Source organism: Triturus cristatus, chromosome 4_1, assembly GCF_964204655.1.
Source record: "Triturus cristatus chromosome 4_1, aTriCri1.1, whole genome shotgun sequence".
In the NCBI taxonomy this organism is placed as follows: domain Eukaryota; kingdom Metazoa; phylum Chordata; class Amphibia; order Caudata; family Salamandridae; genus Triturus; species Triturus cristatus.
The window spans coordinates 802,558,194-802,582,245 of NC_140585.1; the positions used below are offsets into that span (position 1 = coordinate 802,558,194).

At 43.3% G+C, this 24,052-nt stretch overlaps 1 protein-coding gene across 1 annotated transcript in view; it reads left to right on the forward strand.

The window, feature by feature from the left end:
• Window positions 1–24,052, forward strand: part of HEMK2 (HemK methyltransferase 2, ETF1 glutamine and histone H4 lysine) — a 94,326-nt gene that overhangs the window by 44,002 nt on the left and 26,272 nt on the right. Inside the window, exon 5 of the mRNA XM_085653406.1 lies at window positions 23,446–23,529. Within this exon, the coding sequence (XP_085509532.1) occupies window positions 23,446–23,529 (84 nt within the window). The remainder of the gene's footprint in view (window positions 1–23,445; window positions 23,530–24,052) is intronic.

Here is a 24,052-nt window from a genome sequence, read left to right on the forward strand (position 1 = left end):
TAAGTGCATCGCTCGTGGGCACCCTTACAGCCCGCGATCACTATCACGGCCGCTTCACTTTCACAGCCACGCAACCTTTTTTTAACTCCTTTCTCTCTCCCTTTTTACTCCTTTCTCTCCCTCTCTCCTTTTTTACTCCTTCCTCTCTCCTTGTTTGCTCCTTCCTCTCTCCTTGTTTCCCTTTTGTAGGAGCTATATTCACTCCTTACTCTCTGTGCCATTTTGCGGGAGCTGCAATCACTTTTTCACTCTCCGAGTCTGGCTGCTGTGAGCTGCACTCACTCTGTTCCTTCTTGCGGGAACTGCACTCACTGACTCTCTGATTCCAGCTGCAGAAGCTGCACCGCTCACTCTATGCCTCTTTGCAGAAAGGTGCACTCACTCCACACACTTATTTACCTTTTTCAGGAGCTGCACTTACTTCTCACCCTCTTTGTCCTTTGGCAGGAGCTGCACCGACTCTTCAAACTCTTGCTCTACTCTAAAGCTCTTTTATGTGAGCTGAACTCTTTCCTCACTATCTGATACCAGCTGCTCGACGTGCAGTGACTGCTCGCTCTCTATGCCTTTTTGCCAGAGCTGCACACAACCTTCACTCTCTCCGCCCTTTGAGGGAGCTGATCTCATTCTTCACTCTCTGAAACCAGCTGCATGAGCTGCAGTGACAGCGCTTTCTGGGACCCTCACTCAGGCCAGGCCGTGGGACCTGCACTTACTCTCTGCCCTTTTGAGGGAGCTTCCATCACTCTCTCCCCTTTTTGCAGGTGCTGCTCTCACTCCTCACTCCCTGATTGCAGCTGCAGCAGTGCAGTCAGTGACTGCCTCTCTCTGAGCCACCGGAGCCGCCCTGCCCCCTCACTGGAGCCTGGCTGTGAAAGCAGCACTCACGCCTTGATTCAAAGCCCAGCCCTGGCACCTGCACTCATTCCCTGCTCTTGGAGCCTTTCTCTGGGAGTCATGCTGAGAGTTAATGGCCCTGGTAAGACTCGTGGAGGGGTCGCCTCCAGGCCTCCTGCCCCAGATTTATGAAGTCAGCATGTGTTCCTCTGCTTTGCCAGTTGCCGCCTCCAGCCTCAACATTATTTGTGATTTTTTTGCTGTGTCTGGACGGCTCTTCGTGAATATGCCCCTAGTTCTTCCTATCTTTCATCCTTCTCTCCCCGCACCAAACTGCATCTTCACCCCTGCGCTTTGTTTCTTTGTTCTTTCACCTTCGCCTTCTTAATTCCCTCATCCTTTTCTTTTTCCTTCTTTCTCTTGCCCCATTATTTTCTCATTCCTTTTATTCCTTCCCTATTTGCCCCCTTTCTCTGTCCCTCCCTAGGTTCTTTCCCTGTCCGCCCACCTTCCTTCTTTCCCCCTCCCTCGGTCTGCTCCGTCCTACCTTCCCTCTTGCACCCATCCTTCCTACCTTCCTTCCATGTTTCCTTCTGCTCTACCTTTTTTACATCCCTCCCTTTCCTTCTCACGTTCCCTGTTGTTCCTTCCCTCATTCTATTTGTCCCTCCATAGTATACCGTTTCGTTTTTAAAGCTTTATTCGACATTTGTCATAAAAGCATTCCCCTATCCCTAATACAATAAATACTACATATAAAAAATACATATTAAACATGGAATGTCGAATAAATACATAATAAGAATACAGGTACTTCAATTTATCAAATTTCTTAAAATATAGATTTTTCTATAAATAAAATACAATAATCCATATGGGAGAGTGCAAGATTGGGAATATACATAATTTCATTACGATGCAATTGCCATAAGTGAACGAGTACGAATTAACCATGACCAAGCCAGAAATTTTGCTACCCCAACCACAAGCAATATGGAACAATCTGTTTCAAGTATCCTTAGGGCTACGGATTGGCTGCGGGTTCCCAAACTAGAGCACACAGGTTTTAACCATTTACGTCTGGGGGACGAGTACAATGGGCAACAGAACAAAAGATGGGAAATGTGCTCAATTTGTTCATTACAGTGGTGGCAATGTTCATCCCATGCTGGGGACCAGTGCTTCTTAAACGCATTCACCGGGAGTGTACCTATGCGAAATTGAAAATAAAGTTTTCTATCATAGGGTTTTTCAATAATATCCCAAAAAATTTCGCAAGAAGGGTACATTTTTATGTCTAAGAAGCGAGATGTTAGGCTTGTGCTTGTGCCGTCACTAAACATTGTAAGATATACCATTTCCCAATATAGATCTTTCAGTTTTGCCTTCGTAGGAAAGCAGGTTACGTCTTTGGTATCCCATAGATGATTCAAATTCATTTTTATAAGGAGTCCCCGGAGCTCCCTTAGCCATGGGTTTGTATGGAAACGGTCGAATTTAATAACGTCCGTCAGTGCCGCCGCATAATGGCTTAATTCTGGGGTCACCATAATCCGTCTCCAATATAGAAGAGGGCGTAGCCTCGCTATGTCCTCTATTCCTTTTCTTCCCATATCCAATTTTAGTGGGATTATGGGTGTGCTTTGGGGGACCATCACAATACCTCGTAAAAACCTGTTTTCTGCTCGGCCCAGTTCACTCAAATTAGAAAACCCCCATAATTCAGAGCCATATAAGCAAGCCCCTAGTACTTTCATAGAATATATTTCCAACACACAATTTACTGGCTTTGTCAGCGAGGAGCGATGTTTTAGCGTAATTGCGCCTGCTAGCTGCCTAAACTTTAGTAAAGTTGTGGTTATGTGTGGCTTCCAACTCATTTTTCCTTGCAGAGTGATACCTAGGTAAGAGAAAGAGTCCACCCTTTCTAAGGGTGTACCTTTATATTTTATTACACCTTTGAAGGTGGACTGCTGGTTGAGGCACATGAATTTTGTTTTGGAGGTGTTCAGTTCAAGGCCCCTCTCGTCACAAAATATACCAAAGGCATCAACCACTTTTTGGAGCCCACTGGGGGTGCGGGAAAGTAGGAGCGTGTCATCCGCGAACATGAGGACAGGTACACGAGAGCCTGCGATTACTGGGGCGTCACTAGCAATCTTCTCTAGATGCTCAACAATGCCATTTATATAAATTGAGAAGAGAGTCGGTGCTAGGACACACCCTTGCCTCACCCCACGTTCTACCGGAAAGGGATCAGTTACTTCTCCTTGCTTGCCCCACCTTATTCTTGCAAAATTATTTTCGTGGAGACGAACAAGGAGTGTAAGCAATTCCTGGCTTAAGCCCACGTCCGCCAAGGTCTGCCAAAGTTTTTCTCTGGGGACCAAGTCGAAAGCGGCTTTTAGGTCCACAAAAACTGCATACAATGTCCCCTTCTTTAGGGTAACGTTTCTCCAGTAGATGGTTAAAAAGTGGAGGGCTTGATCAACGCTGCTAGTTAGAGGGCGAAATCCAGCTTGATAAGATGACAAAATATTATTTTCGTTGATCCATTGCTGCAGTTTATTTTGGACTAATCGGCCCATTAGTTTTTGTGCTGTATCAATCAGACTAATGGGTCTATAATTTTTGGCCAGGGTTCTATCACCTTTCTTAAATATGGGAATAATTTCGGCTCCCCTCCATGAGGCAGGCACTTTCCCTCCCATTGCCACCGCATTAGCCAGCATTGCAAAATAGGTACACCAGGAATTACGATCCGATAAAAATATATCAGCCGGAATTCCATCCATGCCTGGAGCTTTGCCCCCAGCCACACAATCCAGTACAATACTCACATCCTTTTCATCAAATATTGGAGATTTGTAGAAGACTTGTGGAGGCGGACAACCAGTGGTAAATATGGGATTACAAGCATACTGTGGTTGGAAGTATTCCACCCAATTGCTTTTCGGAACATGGTTCGTAGGATGGAGTGCTGTGCCACCCTTTTCCCATTTTACTGTGGACCAGAAGCGCTTAGAATCCTTGGAGGCACACGCCTCCTTGAGTTCGCGCCAACATTCCTCATCCCAACGCTTCTTTGCCAGTTTTTGGACCTGTCTATACTGGTTTCTCGCCAACCTTACAGCTGTTGCATTTCCTGTTCTCAGTTCCACGCTAAGGTTATCTCGTGTTATCCTGCAACTCCTGTCATACCACCCTTTACTCTCTTGGACTTTTTTCTTTTTATTTGGGACTACTGTTTTGACAAAGAAACTTTGAATTTTTGAAAATAGTTTCTCGTGAGCAGCCATCATGTAGTCTGTAAAATCAGTCCTCCCATAATGGCACTTAATCTTGGATACCTCGGTCGCCACTAATTCCTTTAGAGTCTCTAGATTGACAACATCTTCCAAGAGCATACTCCACTTCAGGTGACGAAGATTGTTTGAGCTTACAAGATCTTGCGTCACCATTTGGTTCCCTCTTGGAAGATCGGACATTTCATGGTAGGGATGGAGTGTCAGGCACAGTGGATTGTGATCACTTTCTATTTTGTCTTTCACTTCCATATCCACCAATTTATCCCAAGCCCTTACGTCAAGTAGTATATAATCTATTCTGCTGGCTGCTCGACCGTTATCGAATGTATTTTTCCCCATTAAGTCAGAGGATGCCCGTCCATTTACTGCTCTGAGCCCTCTTGATAGACAAAGACTCTTCAGTTGGATTGCTACTGTGCTCCATTTTCTAATTGCTGGGATATCCAGTTGGGGAATTCTCCACTTGGTATCCTCATCTTCGGCCAGTGTCCTATCCTCTTCGCCCAAAGGTTCGAAGGTGGTGTTAAAATCCCCGCCTATTATTACATGGGGTGGCACTGGTAGCATTTCAATATAGTGCTCGAGGGTCGTTAGGGTCTCTGATGGTTTACCCCTACCAACTCCCCTGGAGTAAAGATTGAACAGGGCTAGTTGTTGACCATTTTGCCAACTAATGTCAAGAGCTATAATATCATTAGAGGGTATAGACCTTTGTTTAACTGAGCAATTCAATGTTTGACGTACCCAAATTAACAGGCCCCCAGAGTGTCGACCCACTCGGTTTCTTATAGCTGGGACATGAAAGTTCAGATACCCTTGTCGGAAAATTGGGGTGAGCGCCCAAGTTTCTTGCAACATTATTATACCCCATCCGCTCCATCCTTTGCCCCAGGATCCCGGACTTTCCATTCTTTCTCCTTTCCCTGCTCCCTTGCTTACCACCTTTCTTTACTGCCTCTCTTCCATTATTCCATCCTTCACTCTTTCCTTCCTTCTCTCTGTCCTTTCTTCCGTCTGTCTTTTCTATAATCCCTCTTCCTTCTTCCCTCACCTGCCTTCCTTTTTACCTCATCTGCAATCCTTCCCTTATTCCTTCTTCTTTTCCTCCTGTCACCTGTTCTTTCTTCCGTCCCATCTTTTTTCGTGAGCCTTTCCTTACACTTGCAAGATTTTGTCTTCCCTTCCGGTTTCACAGTTTGGTTTTGTTCGCACCAAGGCCGTCCTTCACCTCAAAGGCCTCGAAGCCCAGCGTCTGTTGTAATGGACACAGTATTTTAACTCTGTAGGTAGAACGCTGGCGGCGGGTGTGTTTGCTGCCGTTCAGGCTGAAAGCACGGATTGGTTCTTTGTTTCCTCTCTAGGACTCAGCCTTGCTTGTTGTGTGTAGATGTGTACTTGAAGCAATGCTTAATTTGTAAAAATAAACAAGCATTGGCATAGCCAATAGGTTTCGCCTTTGGGACCTTATAAGTGTTTCGCCATGCAACAGTTGATGTTGTTGTACCAAGGATATTGTGCTGCATAACTAAATACTTATAAGGTCCCAAGAGCGAGACCTATTGGCTATGCCAATGCTTGTTTTGTTTGGCCCTAGCAACAGGTATATCTTGGTTGAGGTGGGTCATGCCAGCAAGTACCCAAAGGCCGAACTTCGGGGGTGCACAACTGCTAACGCAGTCGCCATGGCATGCCTAGGGTTCTATCCTTTATCAGAATGAAATAAGCATGTTTTACTCAAACGACTTTCTAATGCAGACCATTATTTTAAACTTACTTCAGGTCCCACAAGAGATATACAAAATATGATTCTGAGGGTGAAGATGAGGGGTACTTGACACAGAACAAATTTCTTTATCGCAATGTCAAAAATCCATGCACGCCTGTGATATACACTTTACCCAAGGTATACAAGAATTTGGACTCTCCTCCTGGCAGACCAATTCTGTCCAGTTGTGGTTCCATCATGGAACCCATTGGACAGTACATTCATTTTTTTTTTCCATAATAGTTTTTTCATAAAAGACTTTGTCCCACTGATCACATGCTATGTCAAACATAGCATGGACTTCGTTAATATAACTGAAAATCCGTACTTTGACCCTGCAACGTCCCTGTTGATGACTCCTAATGGGGAAAGGATTAAAGTTATCCATGACATACTTGTTGCAAAAAGTAGGACACACCAGGTCCCAACCTATTTAATTATAATTCTTCTGGATTTGGCTCGTTCAAAAAAGTTTTTTGCCTTTGAGAATGAATTTCACATGCAAATTGAAGGGACATGTATAGGAGCTGTCTTTGCACCCAATGTTGCCATTTTGCTTATGGATAATATCAAACAGAATATAATTCTGACAATATTTTACTCTGGAATCGACACATAGACGATATGTTTTATAATTTGGCATGGCCCAGAGTTCTCCCTACATGATTTTCACAAATGGCTAAACTCAAATTGTTAAAGTCTAAAATTCACACTCCAATGTGATAGGTTAGAAATCATATTCTTAGACATGAAAATTAAAACAGAGGAGGGGTAGCGTGCTTAATGTGAACTCGCTGTCACGATCTCACATAGATGTATATTGATGTTGCTGATATTGCTAGACTTCTGTAAAGATTGGAAAGACGTGAACTGTATTGTTCCCTACTGTGTGCCAAATGTTTATTTGATATGGAAAAAGAAACCAACAACCAAATATATTTATTTAAAAAAAGAAAATGAAAACAGAAAATGACCTACTATACACTAGTTCATAAAACCTATGGAAAGGAACACATTACTATCTTTTTTTAGTAATCATCCACCAACCCTCGGGAACTCCCTTCCATGTAGCCAATTTCTGAGGATTAGAAGAAATTCCAAATTCTGGACTTCATTTCTCTTATAGTTCCATATAAGTTCTTTGAAGGACCTTGAAAATGTATATGTAATTGTTGCTCTCTTTGTTCGATGTGACCTACTTTACCTTTCACATCTGGGAAAATACAATATTATTATACCGCATGCTTTCTCTCAGTAATAAGAATTTGAATGCTTAAAATGTATTGTACTCCTCCAACTATACAATGTATATTTTCATCTTTTTTGATTTTTTTATGACCCTAGTTTTGAGCTGGTTGCTAAGTACACACACACACACTTTTAAAATGTCCGTCATGGTCAGACAAGGATGATGACTGCTGTGTCCTCTTTCTATTACCCCCGTTTATCTGCGGTCAAGTAAAATGGCTTCCTAGACTCTGTTATCTGGTTTATGCTCTTGAAGGGCGCTGCATGGAACAAAATAAACACAAGGAGATGATGGACGCAGCGCTGAAACTTTTCAGATACTCACCCCTAGTCACAGATCTGAGTTTAATCCATCATCGTTCTTTAGCTCACTTCGCCACCCCAGTTCAGACCCAGCCATATAAAAATCAGTCTTGACCCTGTTCCTCATTGGAACAGTTCAGCCCGAACTGCCAAGCCAGGCCTTCCATGGACCGGAAACAAGCATCCTAGGACCGGTTTTGGGGTTTCACCCATAATCAACCAGGCAAGCTTGAATCCAGTGGCAAAGTGAGCAAGGGGCCCACGTCTGGGCATACCCTCCCAACTAAGGGCGAACAAAACAAACACAAGGGGATGGACGGAGCGCTGAAACTTCTCAGACACTCACCCTCAGTCACAGATCTGGGTTTAATCCATCATCGTTCTTTAGCTCACTTCGCCACCCCAGTTCAGACCCAGCCATGTTCTAATCAGTCTTGACCCTGTTCTTCATGGGAAACAGTCCAGCCCAAACTGCCAAGCCAAGCCTTCCCTGGACCGGATACAAGCATCCTAGGACCGGGAACACCCCATTATGGATGTCACACACAAGCAGGATTCAAGGTTAGTTTGACACCCATTTCTGCCCTTTTTGGACCTCTATATCTTGCAGTTGTCTTTCAGGCCTCTTTGACAACTTGACATTTTTAATTATTTTCACTCTGGAGCCTCTGTTATCAGTTTTGACTATCCCGCTCAATTTCTTTGTTTTTTTTTTTGTCCCTATTTAGCAATATTTTGGAATTGGAGGTGTCGGGGGGGGGGCACTGTTCCTATTTAAGGGGTCTCTCCTGGGTAAATGCAACGTGTGCGCTGAGAAATTTCTTGTCCCCCCTTTTTGTCCACTTCCAGCGCAAATCGGTTCTGGGTGGAGCTAGTCACTCTGACTACTCCTTCAAGTTCCCACTTGAGAGCTATATTGCATTGTCTAATCATTGGACAGTACGACGTGCACCCCATATTTCAGCTTATTTGAAAACATTCTTCCCAAATATTCCAAAATGTGTACCTTTTACCCTTATTCCCACATCTATCTAGTTTGTATATTCTTTGGATAGAGGCCAGCCATTCTCTATGTGTTGGAGATACATTTTTCACCCACTTAATGCATATTTCCCTTCTCGCCAGCAGCATTATTAAAAACAAAATATTCACCTGATCTTTACTCAACTTGGGGTTATTTGGGTTATGTTGGCTTATCCCAAAAATGACGAGGTCAATACTCACCTCCACTGGTTGCCCCAATAGCTTGGATATGGTCTTACCTGTCTCCCTCCAAAATTCCTCGAGATGGTGGCACTGCCGAAACATGTGGAGGTCGTCTGCACATCTCCGCATTTTGGACAGCTTCTCACCATTTGACTGCCGTTCTTGGACAGCTTCTTTGGCGTCCAATATGCTCTGTGAGTAGTGAATTAATGATTTTTTCTCAGAGGAGCAGATTTCACAATTCGCCAACAAGTAGCCATTGATACTTGCCTTTCATGTTGAATATCCAGCTCCGGCAGTACTCTCCCCCAGATCTCGCTTGGAATTTTGTATTCTTCCTCCCCTGCTTGAAATGGGGCCCAATACCAACATGATATTTCTTTTTTGTTAGTCTTATTTCCCTGCATCATTTCCTCTATAGGCCCATTCCCGGATTGATTGTCTTTTTGGCTCTTAATCCAGCTGGTAAATTGGTAATACTTAAATCTTGCAAGTGTGCCCTTAGTCTTTTTGTTTAGGATTTCCCATTCTACAATTGAATTTTGTTCAATTAGCTAGCCCCATCTTGTGATATTGTTTTCCCTCAGTGGAGTTGCTAACTTATCGTTAAGACATTCTGGAGTTCCTGGGGAGTGCCAGATTGGTGCAAACTCGCTGTAGTACGGAATTTTTAGAGTTCTTCTCATTTGAAACCAGAGATTTGCGGCTTAGTTTAGGGTCTTCAGTTTTATCTTCTTGAAGTACTTGGGGTGACCAAATTTATAGAGGTAGTGACTTCCTTCTATATTAACTAATGCCTGCAAATGGACAGGGTATGAGTCGAAACTGTCCAACAACTTCCTGATGTTTTTGAAGTGGAAAGCTCTACAATATTCCAGAATATCCGGGCTTGCAATTCCACCTTGTGCCTTACTCCTTCTTATCTTCTTCCAGGCGATCCTTGCTCCCTTAGCGGCCCAGATAAAACTACTTAGTTCTCGCTGTAGTTGTTTTATTCGATCTATTTTGAATTCCAGTAGAATGGTGCTGAACAAGTATGTAAATTTTGGGAGTATCGACATTTTGATGATGTTCAATCTCCCCATAAAGGTCAGAGGTAGACCGCCCCATACTTTAAGTAGCTTCCTTACTTCTTTGTGACTCCTGTCGAAGTTCAAACTTGCTATTTCCTCTATATCTGTTGTGAGGTCTATCCCATGATGCTTTATTTTTTCCTTCACCATTGGATTTTGAGAGCTATTGTTCCACTCTAAGATTTCAGACTTTGTTTGTTTAACTGAATATCCTGAGGCTTTTCCAAATTGTTCCAAAATACCTTCGATTTTGGGGATCGAGGCGGATAAGTTACTGGAAAACACCATCAGGTTGTCTGCACATAGAGCCACCTTCTTCTCCCATTCTTTATATTTAAATGATATTATATCCTTCTCTTTTCTTAACATGCATGCTAAGGGCTTGATATAAAGATTAAAAAGTAGCGGGGATAAAGGGCATCCTTGCCTCGTGCCCCTCTTAATCGATATTTTATCCGTAAGGCTATCGTTCACTAAGATCTTTGCTGAGGGTTCTCTATAAATCTGCTTTATGGCGTCCTGGAAGGTATCTCCAAGATTAAACTTAGCTAGGGTTGCATTTAAAAAAGGCCAACTAACTCTGTCAAATGCCTTTGCAGCGTCGGAGGTTACAATTGACAGGGAGACTGAGTACTGGATTGCTACGTCTATAGCACTTATGAGTTTGTGTGTTAATTCCTGTAATTGCCTTCATTTAATAAAACCTTTTTGGTCAGGGTGAACTACAGACCCTGCCACTTTTCCTAATCGTATTGCCAGTATATGGGTATAAACTTTATAATCCCCATTTAAAAGTGAAATTGGTCTATAGAACTCACATTTAGCTGGGTCCTTCCCTGGTTTTAGTAGGACACTAATAATTGTGTCGTTCCAGGAAGCTGGGAGATCTCCTTTACTTTTAAAAACATCATTCAGAAGTTCAGTCAGAGGAGTGGCCAAAACTTCCCATAGATTTATATAGAGCTCATTTGGGAGCACATCGGGGCCAGCGGCTTTTCCTTTTTTTAATCCTTTCATGGCTTCTAGTACTTCCTCTCTGGTGATCTCTTGATTGAGCTCTGTCCTTTGCTCCTGGGATGTAGAGGGTATTATTATCCCATCCAGTACTAAGTTAATTTGTTCTGTTGTAGCTAAGGTTTCTTCAGTATATAGGTTATGAAAGAATTTTACGAACTCTTGTTTGATCTCGCTGTGCTATATTCTTGTTCATCTTCTTTTTGTATTTTGGCTATCCTGTTGTGTGTCAAATCTGTTTTCAATTTCCATGCTAAAAACTTACCGCACCCTTCACCATATTCGTGGTGTGACAGCTTACTGGCCTCCCATCTATCCCTGACAATCATTTCAAGTATGTCTGCCAAGTCCTCCTTTTTCAGTTTTCTCCTCTCGTCAATGTTAGATCTCTCCTGTGAGGTTCTGCGTTTACCTAGCTCCACCTCCAGAGTTGCTATTTCTTTTTCCAACTCCTTTATATGGATCCTTTTATTCTTGTTCTTATGTGCCGCAAGACTGATTATTTTCCCCCTGATATAGGCCTTGCATGTTTCCCAGATAATTTGTTTTGAAGTCCCCTCCCCGCTCAATTTCTTTGAATATTGAGACACGCCTCTTTCTCATCTGCGTAGTTCCCCATACACCCTGTCCAGTGAAGCAATTATTGGTAAGCCAGGCCCTTGATTCCCTTGTGGCCTCTATTGCACAATATTTTAATTTCCCTGTCAGTGCGCTGGGTTTGCAGCAGGGCTTTCTTCTTTCCCATCCGCTACCTTTTAGCACCACCTCGCTATCGGTAAAGTCACTTTGTGTTACAAATATAGCCTTCTGGTGTGGAATATCAGTGTCATTACCTTACTTTCAGTTTTGTTTTCATGTTGTATTTTGTCATTTTAATTTCATATTCATGTTTCCTTTTTTGTTTGTTTAATTAATTTAGCTCTGTCCCGCCTATATTGTCTTCAGTCCTGCTGATGATTTCTTAATTGTGATGGGATTAAAATGCGTTGACATATGTTGATTATACTTTTTATATGGGCAGTCTCCATAATTGATTGTTCGGTACTATACGCTATGCGCCTTTGTATCACTGTTTAGACACCTAGCACGTTCTTACCTCAATGAGTATTCATTATTGTATTTGTTTTGATTATTTACAATTTTGTTTTTAAATAATACAAATGATTTGAAAAAGAAAAGAATTTTCACTTCTTTGTCATCATTGTTTATCATAGATAACACTGTTTCTAATAACATGACACACCCCAGGTCCCTACAGAATTTAGGGTTTTCCTTGTCTTGCACATCACATAGGTTTCTTTCCTAGGTTCTGTTCCTGGTAATATGAAGTCCAGAACTTGTTCTGTGACCTGGCGGGGCAAACCAAGTATAAAGCCATATGGGGTTTAAGAATATAGAGATTTGGGTGGAGCTTACAGAGCTTTTGTCAACTATTAGTTGTGATTATTTAGTTTTGTGAATTATTAGCCGTTTTTGTCTTTGTCACAGAGAATGTGGTCTTCTTACCCCCCTCGTGTAAAGTTCCTCTGTTATGTGAAACTACAGACCCTTGTGCTGACATTCCAATCGCATGTTGAGTGCATGCAAGTGAATTGTGTATGTGACATATATGGTAGTAGGTCCCTGCCTGTGGTGATCATCTGAATAGTAGCAACAATGGGATCCATGTTGGATAACCCCAAGTTTAGCATGGCACAAGTTGGGGTGTGCAAACAGGTGAATGTATTGAACGCATTCCTGTAGCTGGAGCCAGACACTGGATGGAAACAGGCTTACCTATAAAAATATGGTGTTCAAATCCACCTACTATTATGACTTTGTGCTACTTCTCTCCTCCTTGCTGCCTTCTAACTTTTCTGGTTTATTTTCTGGCCTTTTCGTAATCCTGCCTCATTGCCCTCCATGTAATCTGCTGCTTCTTCCTACTTCTCTATCCCTCCACTTGGCTGTTATGCCCCTGCTCCTCCTCTGCTGTCCTCCATGTTTTTACACTTCTACATACTCTCTTTATTCCTGGCTAACTCTTTAGTTAAAATAATTATTTGTTATATGCAGTATTATTTCACCAAAAGTATTTAAAAAATAATGATTGAAGCAAAGTTGGCCCCTCTGCTTAGAAAATGATTTCAAGTTTCTAGTTTCCTTTGGGGTTGGTCTTTTTTCACATATTGTTGTAGCACTAAAGAGGTGTCTCTCCCCGAAAAGGTTGTTGCCAACTCCATGAAAGCTCCGGTAGCTACCGTTTATCCCCCAGCACCTCCGGTTATAAAGTGTTTATATTAGAGTTTCCAGACTTGAAACCATCTGCTGATTCATTCACAATGGCAGGCCAAGCAGGGCCACATTCCTTTGGACAGTTCCTAAAATGCTAAAACTTAGACCCTCCGTACTTAATAAAAGCAGAGTTGATGCAGGGAAAAGCTTGGATTCTGAGAGTGTGCTGTTCACAAGGATTTGGAGGCCTGTCAGAGAGGTTCTCTGAGGTGGCAGTGGAGGCCGAGAGGCTGATGGAGAGATCTGCTGGCTGAGGGCACCAGCAATGCAAGGTCGTGAATGGCAATGCCTACAAAAGAAAGGTAGCTGTCGTAGGTCACTGGCAGAAAGGCAGCTGCCCTTGAGGTGATATATAAGCGCTTCTTTCCTAGACTGCGCCTGCCATCTGAGAACAAGTAAATAGTGAATAGCAAACTTTAGCTCTGGAGAGCATACATCTCTTGGGACAGTTCTTTGCTCTGTATCTGACGTGGCCCCTGAGAAGAGCTTCTATGCTACATTCACTGCTTAAGTAGGGGAACTGGTGGAGATTACCAAGAGTGCTATACAGGATTTTGGCACCTATTGCTCAAGAAGGACTCTCTGATCCTGTGGTACGTGTTGGAGACTTTCATCTACATTGTTTTTGTAAGCCCCTGCCTACTCTGGTGGCTCTTTTGTGGTCAAGAGGTCTGACTGACTAGTGCCAGTGCCCTCATCACATATGGTGAAGGCATCACAACAGACAAAGCTTTACTCCTTTATACTTCCTAAAGACACACACGCCTAGCATGCTTCATAAAGATCGAAAGGAAGGACATGGTATTAGGGTGGATAGGTCCGTATCTGAGGGTCTTCTGAAGCTATGGCCATATCTGCCAACAATATCATTGATCTCAGGAAAGACATGCAGAGCCTAGGCTCAGTAGCAATCCTGCATTCAATGGCGTGCTCTATCATGCGGTTACTACCTCTGTTGTAACAGTAGAGACAAAGGAGCATATGTTAAAAGCCTGTAGAACACAGTATCAATTACTGTTGCAGGGCAGCCAGGTAGCTCTTTATCAAGATTTAGTAGCATTCCCATTGTTGAGAAAGAACCTGTATCATCCTGAGGCAAAGGTATTCTAATCCAAGCAAATCTAAACTCACCGGAAGTATCTGGAAAGTCTGCAGCTTTGCTAGAAAGATAACGAAACAAATGTGTAATCAGTGGAAGAAGCAACAGAGCCATTGCAGATTCAATATGAGGAAGAGGAGTTCCATGAGCTGAGCTTTAAAAAACAACAGTTGGAGTACAAACATAACCAGTGCTAGAGCACAATGGAATAGGGGTACACAGGCTAAATGATTTCCTTTTTTAGGTCTCGCCTGACCCAGCGCTTGCGCTGGTCTGGCGAGACTTTAAGTAAGGGCTTCAAAAAATGCTACCGCCGGCTACAGCTTACAGTGCATGTGCGCAGGCGCTTGCTTGACCAGAGGCACCATATGGCATTCCTCATGCTCATTAAGCGCATCGCTCGCCGCGCGCTTGATCGTGATCACTTTCAGTTTCGTGTCGCGCGACATCTGCGCGCGCACCACTCCCTTTATACTCTCTCTTGTTAATCTAGGATGTCGGTCGGTTTTTCTTCGATCGCCCACACATGGAGCCCCTACCTGTTGATCAAGATTTGCTTAAAATTATGCATACCCAATGAGCAACATTCAATATAGTTTTCACCTGCTAAAAAAAAAATCATCTTTGGCGTTATTTTATTTTTTTGAGTTGGAACGATTTGGCTCCCCTTAAAAAAAAAAAAATATATATATATATATATATATTCACTTAAAAAACCATAGGTTTCACACATGTTATAGTTAGCTGTACATTTCACTCGTAAAAAAACAATGAAATTCCACGTTATAGTTAGATCAGGTAACTATAACTTGCGCGCCCACAATAAACTGCTGATGACGTCACATATTACATCACTCATGACATGGTCAGTGACATCACTCATGACATCAATGATGACATCTGAAATTACACATTGTGGATTGCGGTCGCGCAAGTTAGAGTTACCTGATCTAACTATAACGTGGTATTTCATTGGTTTTTTACGAGTGAAATGTACAGCTAACTATAACATGTATGAAACCTATGGTTTTTTAAGTGAAAAAAACAAAATATATATATATATATATATATATATATATATATATATATATATATATATATATATATATATATATATATAGTGAATCCGAGGGAAAAACTTGCCAAGAATACATGTTCGCCCCTAGTTCATTGATCGCAGTCTTCATTGCATGAACGTGTCACGATTGTCTGCTTTCTGCCCCATAGTCCCTGAAAGCTGTCTCCACCCTGTCCCTGAAGGATCATTCTATGACCGCCTCTGTCGTCTGCCTACCCCATTCCTCTCAGTGATGTCCTCTCTTCGTTTGTTTTGTCTTACCGCTTTACACTTTTAAGACCAAGGCTGCTTCTTTCTCCTTTCCAACTAACTTTCTCTCTCCATCTCCAGAAATGCATATTCAGCTGTGTCACTGTTGTTTCCACTGGGTGGCACTACCATCCCTCGTGCTAAATTCATCAGAAAATGGAGAGCATGTATTTTCCTTCTTTATCAGTACCGAAGCCCCTACTAGATTCAATCCATTTACTTCTTAACTGATCATCGCACCCCTGCCAGAAATCTTGGAAATCTCTTTAACCCATTCATGATGCTTTTAACACCATCATTCATAGCCACTGCAGCACATTAGATCTACCAAAGACCCGTCACTACATTCCATTCCACACTGGGCCAGAGCAGTGATCAACAGTCCGTAAACTAGACTTCTGCAATAGCCTACTATGTTCTGCAGTACAGGAACACTGTCGCACATGAGGTGGGTATATGAAAAATTCAGAGACTGCTGTCCCCAGCCCTCGTGGATTTGGAACAAGAATCCTTGTTTCTGTTGTGTTCCATTGTCTCTCCTATTATTCATGATCCCTCACACATACAGGCTTCCTGCCCCCGTCCTGTCACTGTTTCACCCCTTTCTCTCTTCTTGCGACCCTCTCTTCATTCGCTCCCCATTTCAGACTGCTCTTATTATCCCATTATATAACTGTTTTGTCCCCATTCTTCTTCTCCCACTCCCTTCCCCACTTTCTTCCCCTTCCTTCATCGTTGTCTTCCTCTCTCCTTCTCTCTCTTTCCCTATTACCTCCCCACTTGTCGTTTCTCTATCTGCCTGCCGTCTCCCCGCCCCCGCCTTTCCTATTCTCTCATTTTCCCTCTCTTTCTCTCTCTATCCTATTCTCCACGCCCTGTCGTCTATGTGTCTCTCTTACCTCCTCTTCTCGTTTCTTTTTCATCCTCTGGTTTCACTTATTTCTCCGTTTATTTTCTTCTCACTATCTCTTCTCTCCTTTCTACTCCCTCTTCTCTCCTTTCTACTCTCACTCTCCTCTTCCACCTCTCTTTCGTACTCTTTGTTTGCCTCACACATTCTCTTCTCCCCCCCTCCCACGGCTCGCACTTAGTTCCTCTTCTCTTTCCTTACTTGCATTTCTCGTTCTCTCCCTTCTCTCTCAGTAGTTAACCTTCTTTTGCGCCTTATCTCTCGCACAGTCGTCTCTCTTGTCTCTGTTAATCCCCTCCTTTATCACCTTGCAACCCCTCCCTACCCCTTTAATTTGTTTCCCCTCTCACACTGTCCTTTCTCCTTGTCTGTCACTCACATTTGCGAGAGTTTCAGCTATTATTGTAAATGACAATGCCTTTTATTTATGTTTTAAAAACCTGCAAGCGGTGCCTATGTACTATAAGTACAAAGTGCGTGTTTACGCACCACTTGTTGGTTTTCAAAACACATAAATAAAAGACATTGTCATTTACAATGCCAATAGCTCAAACTCTCGCAAATGCGAGACCTATTGCATTGCAAATGCTTGTTTCCTAAGATATGGAGCAGCTGGGGCAGGAGTGCTGATGATGGTGAAAGGCAATTTAAGTATCGCTCGTTGACCATACGTGCATAACAGCTTATGAAGGCTGAGTTGTGTCGTAGCCACATATTAACACTCATTACACTTATCTTATTATCTACTTATTTCCCTCCTTTGGTCCTAACCTGTCAAACGGCACACTGGAAAGTGTCATAGTTGGTACTGTTCAAGTGGGTGGCCAACGTAGGTCTTCATCTACTGTGGGAGAGGGGGGAAGATGACAAAGCCCCAATCAAAGTGTAAGTGGATTGTTCAGTATGGGAAGCTTTGAGGTAGAGGAGAAAAAGAGCTCATGCATTCGGACACCTTAGATATGACAGTTAGACGTGGTAGTGGAAACTGCCTGCAGTGCCTTGACTCACCGTATCAGTGAGGCGCTTGATAAGGTAAGTCCCTTGGGCCTCGTGTGTCCCGAGGAGACAGAGTAAAACTGCTCCCTGGTTCAACGAAGAACTGAAGGTTGCTAGATCTTCATGTAAACGTTTGGAACGTAGTTGGAGAGTGGACTTTTCCGAAGATAGGAAACTATCCTATAAATCTGGTCTCAAGAAATACCACTCTCTTATAAGAAAGACACGAGCCGCCTACTACAACACCAAGATTGAATTAGCTGAGAACTCCTCTAGGGAGCTGTTCAGGATTTTTAAAGAACTATCATCGCTGGACAGAATTTCACCCCCTAATAGGGACTCAGCTGAGGCTTGTGACAGGATCGCTGAGTTCTTCTCCAAGAAGGTGGAGAAAATGTATTCTACCTTTCCTGAGGCAGCTCGTAATGGGAAATCCACTTTACCAAATGATGGGAGCACGAATGTGGTCTCCTGTCTCCCGAGCTTTAGCTTTCCTTCTACGACTGACTTGCTCTTGCCCTTAGCATTAAGTCGGGTTCCCCAAAAGATCCTATGAAACCTAAGAACATGAAGGATAGTATGGACACTTTGACACCTTACTTTAGACACCTCATTCAACTCTCATTTAACACAGGATTGGTCCCACGGGAATGGAAACAGGCTGTGGTTGTACCTATCAAAAAGAAACCCGGAATGAAGTCTAGTCAGCTGGAAAATTTGCAGCCAATCTCGCTTTTACCGTTTATCGCTAAAATCGCAGAAAAGGTGGTCAACGAGCAATTGGTGAGTCATATTAATCAGAACAACCTGCTGCACCCCACGCAGTCGGGTTTCCGGGCTACTTACTCCACAGAGTCAGCTCTGCTTTTCTCCACGGAAACCATCCGCAGATTGGTCGATGCGGGTCAGTCGGTTGCACTGATCCTATTAGACCTCAGTGCGGCTTTCGACACTGTAGCCCACCCCATTCTGCTGCAGCGTCTTAAGGAAGGCGGAGTGGTTAATCTGGCTCTGGAATGGCTTAGCTCCTTCCTACGTGATAGGAGTTTCCAAGTATCCCAGGGACCGTTCTACTCCAAGAACATCAGGCTAGAACAGGGGGTCCCCCAGGGTTCCATTCTGAGCCCTACGCTCTTCAATCTTTATTTGGCTCCCATGTCCGAGAGTGTCAAAAAATATGGTGTCAATGTCGTGTCATATGCAGATGACACACAGCTTGTGGTATCTCTTTCCCAATCCTGTGCTGAGGACGCCTCCAACTTCTCACTGTGCCTTCAAGAACTTGCCGGTTGGATGGCAAACAACTGCCTCAAATTGAATGGTGAGAAAACCGAGGTACTGATTGTAGGTAGGGACACCAATGTATGGTCTCCCAAGTGGTGGCCTCGCACCCTCGGCGCTACTCCTGCCCCGAGGGAGCAAGTGAAGAACTTGGGTATATGGTTAGACCCTAAACTTTCATTTGACCACCAATCCAGGACAGTTGCTGGTAAATGCTTCGGTATAATGAAGGGCCTCCGGAAAGTTTTAGATGTGCTCCCTGTAGCGGCCAGGAAGACCCTAGTCCATGCACTCGTCACCTCACGCTTGGACTATGGGAATGTCCTCTACTTGGGCGCTAACAATAAAAGCATTCAGAGGTTGCAATATATCCAGAACGCTGCTGCCCGACTTGTCCTAATGCTACCCAGGAGGGCTTCAGCAAAATATGCCCTTTCCACTCTACACTGGCTGCCAGTTAAGGAACGAGCTTCCTTTAAAGCCCTCTGCATCAGCCATCGACTTCTCCATGGGAGGGCTCCGATCTATCTTAATGCCCTGATGTCCCCCTACTCTCCCCCCAGGGTCTTGCGGTCCTCGGGCTCAGGGCGTGTTCTCGTTCCTGTCATAAAAAAAGCAAGAATGGGGGGCCGATCCTTCCGATACCTTGCAGCTAAGCAATGGAACAGTCTTCCCGTGGAACTACGACTGGAGCAGTCCGAAACCACCTTCCGGAAGAAACTGAAGACCTGGCTTTTCAGGATAGAGTAGCTGTTATTTCTTTCTCCTTTCTGACTGATAGTGCCTATCTGAGGACGGACCACTTGTACCGCAGCGCGGGGACATACTAGGAAGTATAACCAGGCGCTTTATAAACTTCTTTATTATTATTAGTGATCTTTAGAGCTTGTCAATAGTTTTTCAAGCTAATCTCACTAAACGTAAGAGAACTCAACTCACCAAATAAATGCCAAGGAGCATGTTATCTGAGACACCAGCTACAGACGTAGAGTCCTGTTGGTATAGAGTACACCTTCTTTGGCTTTTGGCATCAGACGGCTCTTAATCAGGAGGGAAAGCTATTTTTTACAAACAAGGTGACAGCTTTCTATGTAGTCTCTGTAACAAAAGGATCTAAGTGTCAGGTTTGAGTGCTCAAGCGGTGATTTCCAATGATTTTTCTATATGCCCCTAATACAGCTTAGGATAGGTTCCTTAATGATATTGCGCATTCTTTGTCCTATCTGTTAGATGATAAGGTCATAATGGCGGTGCTTCAATGCAGCATGGAATGCAGATATCAACCAGTCTATAGCTCCTCGATGTACAGCGAGAGCTGCAAACAAATAGTTGAAGATAATGTTTAGTGATTTAGGTGTTCTAGATATTCTGTGACATTTCCATTCCACGGACAGGAAATATTCCTACGTTTTGTCTGTGCACCATACCTACATACACCTAGATTACACTTTTGTCCGCAGCAATATGGTGTGGGTGCAGCAAACAGAGATTTGGAACATAGAACTAGAAAACCACGCCTATATCACCTTGCATTGGAGGAAGACATATCTAAACAGGATGCCTCATAGATGGCAGATCGAGGATTACTTTTTGAGAGACCCTGTCTGGATGCAGGAGGTGTGGGAACAAATACTGAACTTTTTAGCTAGGCATAAAGATAGCCCCATCTGTTATGCTACTAATGGGAGATGTACAAGACAACTGCCTAAGGCACCTTGATAGCCTTTGGTGCACAAACAAATAGAGAAAGAAGATTGGAGACCGACAAACCGCAAAACTGATTGCAGGAACAAGAAAAGGCTAATAAGGAATGTACAGCAGTGAACAAATCAGGAAAATTGATAGGCTATGGGACTGCTGACTCTTTTACAAGCTAACAAAGCGCAAATACATTTCCTGAGACTGACAATTTATACTTGGGCAATAAGGACAATAGGCTACTTACTAGCTTATTGCCTTGAACCAAATAGAGTAAATCGTACATATTTGAAATAAAGGATGAGTGGGGGTCATCTGTCCTCAGACATCATGTTGAAGGATATAGGAGGGAGGCAGAATCCAAAATCCATACTGATAATTGCGAGATTCTGAATCTGAACTTAGCAGACACCCAAGTTCGCTCCTTACAAGACAGGTGACCATTTCAATGGGCTTTGGGGTCATACCGTACCTTAGCATTGACTTCAGAAACTCCCTCGCCAAGCTTTTTAAAGCGAACTGCCCGTCTCTTAAAACGAGTGTACAAGCAGTCTTGCCCAAATTACGCTTTCTCTTGTAAACACGGCTATTGTACCTGTTTCAGAGTTGCCTATTCCAATCCCATTGTAGAAAAATGTAGTCTGAAGAAAAAGATACCTTTGTCTGGTGGGGGACAACAGGGGGGTCAAGGGGGTGGAGAGTACGATTTTCCAGCAAAATTGTGATTGATCTTCAGCTTTGGGGGATTGGTGATTCAGACATTTGGCGTGATTACCAGGCTGCGCACCTGTGCCGATTTGAGTTATGAATGGCCTGAGAGTAGGTCAAGAAATGGTTATATATGGACCGTACAGTTGTAGGAAGAGCTGTCTGGCATCTGCTATGGCGCCCAAACCATTTGAGGCCACAAATCGCATACGTTTGTTCGGTCACAAGCTCACTACCTTACATGAGGGACAGCACATCTACAAAGTTCAAATTAAGTATAGTTCCTTCCCCCATACACCAATCCACTAGAACCTTGAATTTAAGCCAACATTGCACAGTTTAGCATTTTAGAAGTGGTGGGAGGGTGATTGTCATCTCTTGCAGGATGTTTGTCAAGGGCCAGATTAAGTAATTTGCGCAGTGTATTATTTAGCAAGACATTTGTCATACAATGCAGTGTATGTCAAATATAAAATACATGTTCATAAAAGTACATATAGTATAAACTTCATGCCTTAAGTACCAGTCATAACAGCAACTTAAAAAAAAACTTTTTAAAAATGTGCAACGCAAGCCAGCACGAATCACGCTGGATAAGTTGATCAGGAGCTGGTATGACGGTGGTATAGCCCTCCCCAATATACAGTTATACTACTGGGCGGCCCAGCTAAAGGTAATTAATAGTTGGTTGCATGCTCCTCATGCCGACCCAGCGTTTCAGGCGGATAGGCAAGGATTGGGGGAGGATGGGGTTATGTCAGTGCTATACAATAGAAATAAAACCAGACGATTAATTGGGCCCACAGCACACACCGTTCACATATGGCACGAGGCGCATGCCAGGTTAGGTTCGAAGGGGGTTATCACCCAAATGACACCACTCTGGACCTCTCAGCTGCTTGGGCGCCTAAAGAAGAGCAAAGGCTTTGATAAATGGGATGCGATAGGCATATCAACGGTGGTTGATCTCTGGAGGAAGGGTGAGGTAATCCCATTTGAACGCCTGCAGATCCCATACAAACTCACCCCGTCCGAACTTTACAGATACACGCAGGTCAAACATGCGCTGCAGGCGGTTCTACCGGTGGGGACCGTCTTGGCAGAGGCTTCACCTCTGGAGGATAGGTTACTTACTGACTGTATGCATAAAAGAGCCACTTCCCTAACCTATCGTAAGTTAGTAAACAACTTGCCAGACCCCACTTTAGCGCTGCAGCAGAAATGGGTCGCAGATTTGGGAGAATTGGATGATGCAGAGTGGCAAGAGGCACTGTCGTCTCCTCGAGAAGTCGCAATACCGGCACGCTTGTGGTTGATACAACTCAAAGTAGTTCACCGCACGTATTACACCAGAGTGACCCTCTTCAAAATATGGATGGCTGTACATCACTTATGTCTGCGGGACTGTGGGGAGGAGGGTACTCCCTACCATACTGTGTGGGAATGTCCGAAGATTAGGGCGTACTGGGTCAAGATAATGAGGACATTGTCTCAAACCGTGGAGGACTCGTTGATCCCGGAGCCGAAACAGTGTTTACTAAATATTTGGGAACCAAATGATCTAACCCACCCGACACAGGACTGGGCAACACTAGGAATAATGTATGCTTAAAGGAATATTGCGAGGAGGTGGGGATCCTGTGAATCTCCCACGTTGCAGGACTGGTGTAGGGATATGGATGAAGCTATGGTGGCGGAGAGAGCGGTGTATGCACATCGGGGATGCCCTCAAAAATGGGAAAGAATCTGGGGAAAATGGAATAAATTCAGAGGGTACATATGCGAACCACCAAGACTAGAGGCGAATCAAACGTCCGATTAGGAGTAGGGGGTGGAGGGTGTCAGGGTTGTTGTACTGTGGGGTCACGGTTGATGCTCCAGAGATCACGTATAACTGTTTTGTTGACAATACTAAGGAAGGATTGGTGCGGATGGAGAATAACTGTATGTATGCCATGTGTTTTTGTCATGCTTATTGTTTTCAATAAAAATAAAATAAAAAAATGTGCAACAGTAATATCTATATAAGGGTATGATGTGTGAAAACAATTGTAGGAGGCCTAGTAATAGAATTTTATTTATTAGATATGGTCCGCAAAATTGTTTCTACTGACCTGCAATAATCTAACAAAAGGTATATCATATCTAACTTCACAGCAGTGTCTGTATTTACTAAAAGGTCAATAAAATACTTTAATCATAAAAATGTATGCTTATTCCAGTTAGAAAGGCAGAAAAAATGAACATTTTAAATGGCTATTACTGGTCATTGTAAGCCAACAATAGCCTACCAGCAGTCCACTGTTTAACTCCATTTATTTCTGTGACATTAGTAATTTGCTGCTTCATTGTTCAATATTAAAAGTGCAAGAACATGGGTCTTCTCTTTTGCTCCTAGGTCAAAGGGTTATTGCCACGGTTACGTGGAATTGTTGATCTGTTGGTCTTTAATCCACCTTATGTGACGACTCCCTCTGAAGAGGTAAGGCTGTGAACGGCATGCACTTGAAGGTATGTGCTACTTATATTTTTAGGATGTGGAGAATAATTACGAGGCATAATACAAGGGCATTTTCGAGAATCTCACATTGGTTGCAACTCAGTTAAAACCAGGGGCCACTCATCAATGTACTTTGCAGACGATTCCACAGTAAGTATCTGGCAAATGTAGGCAGATGGAATACATGGAGGTGTGCACCTGCTCAGTCACCACACAATATGCACAATGGCACGATGTTTTCTATGTGTTAATTGTTTGCATACATTTACATATGCTTTTTATTTTACTGTGTGACTCATTTTTAGCATGTACTGAATGACATGATCAAAGAGTACAACAAGATCCTGCCACGACCTACCATTCCTGCCAATTCGCATCGACCCTGGACCTCCTCGCATCAGTTCCCATAATTTAATCAGAAATATTGGATGAATTTATGGTCTCTCAAGCTCGTACTTTCTCTCACAATCCTCAGGTCCAGGGAGAACATCTCTATCCCAAGTGT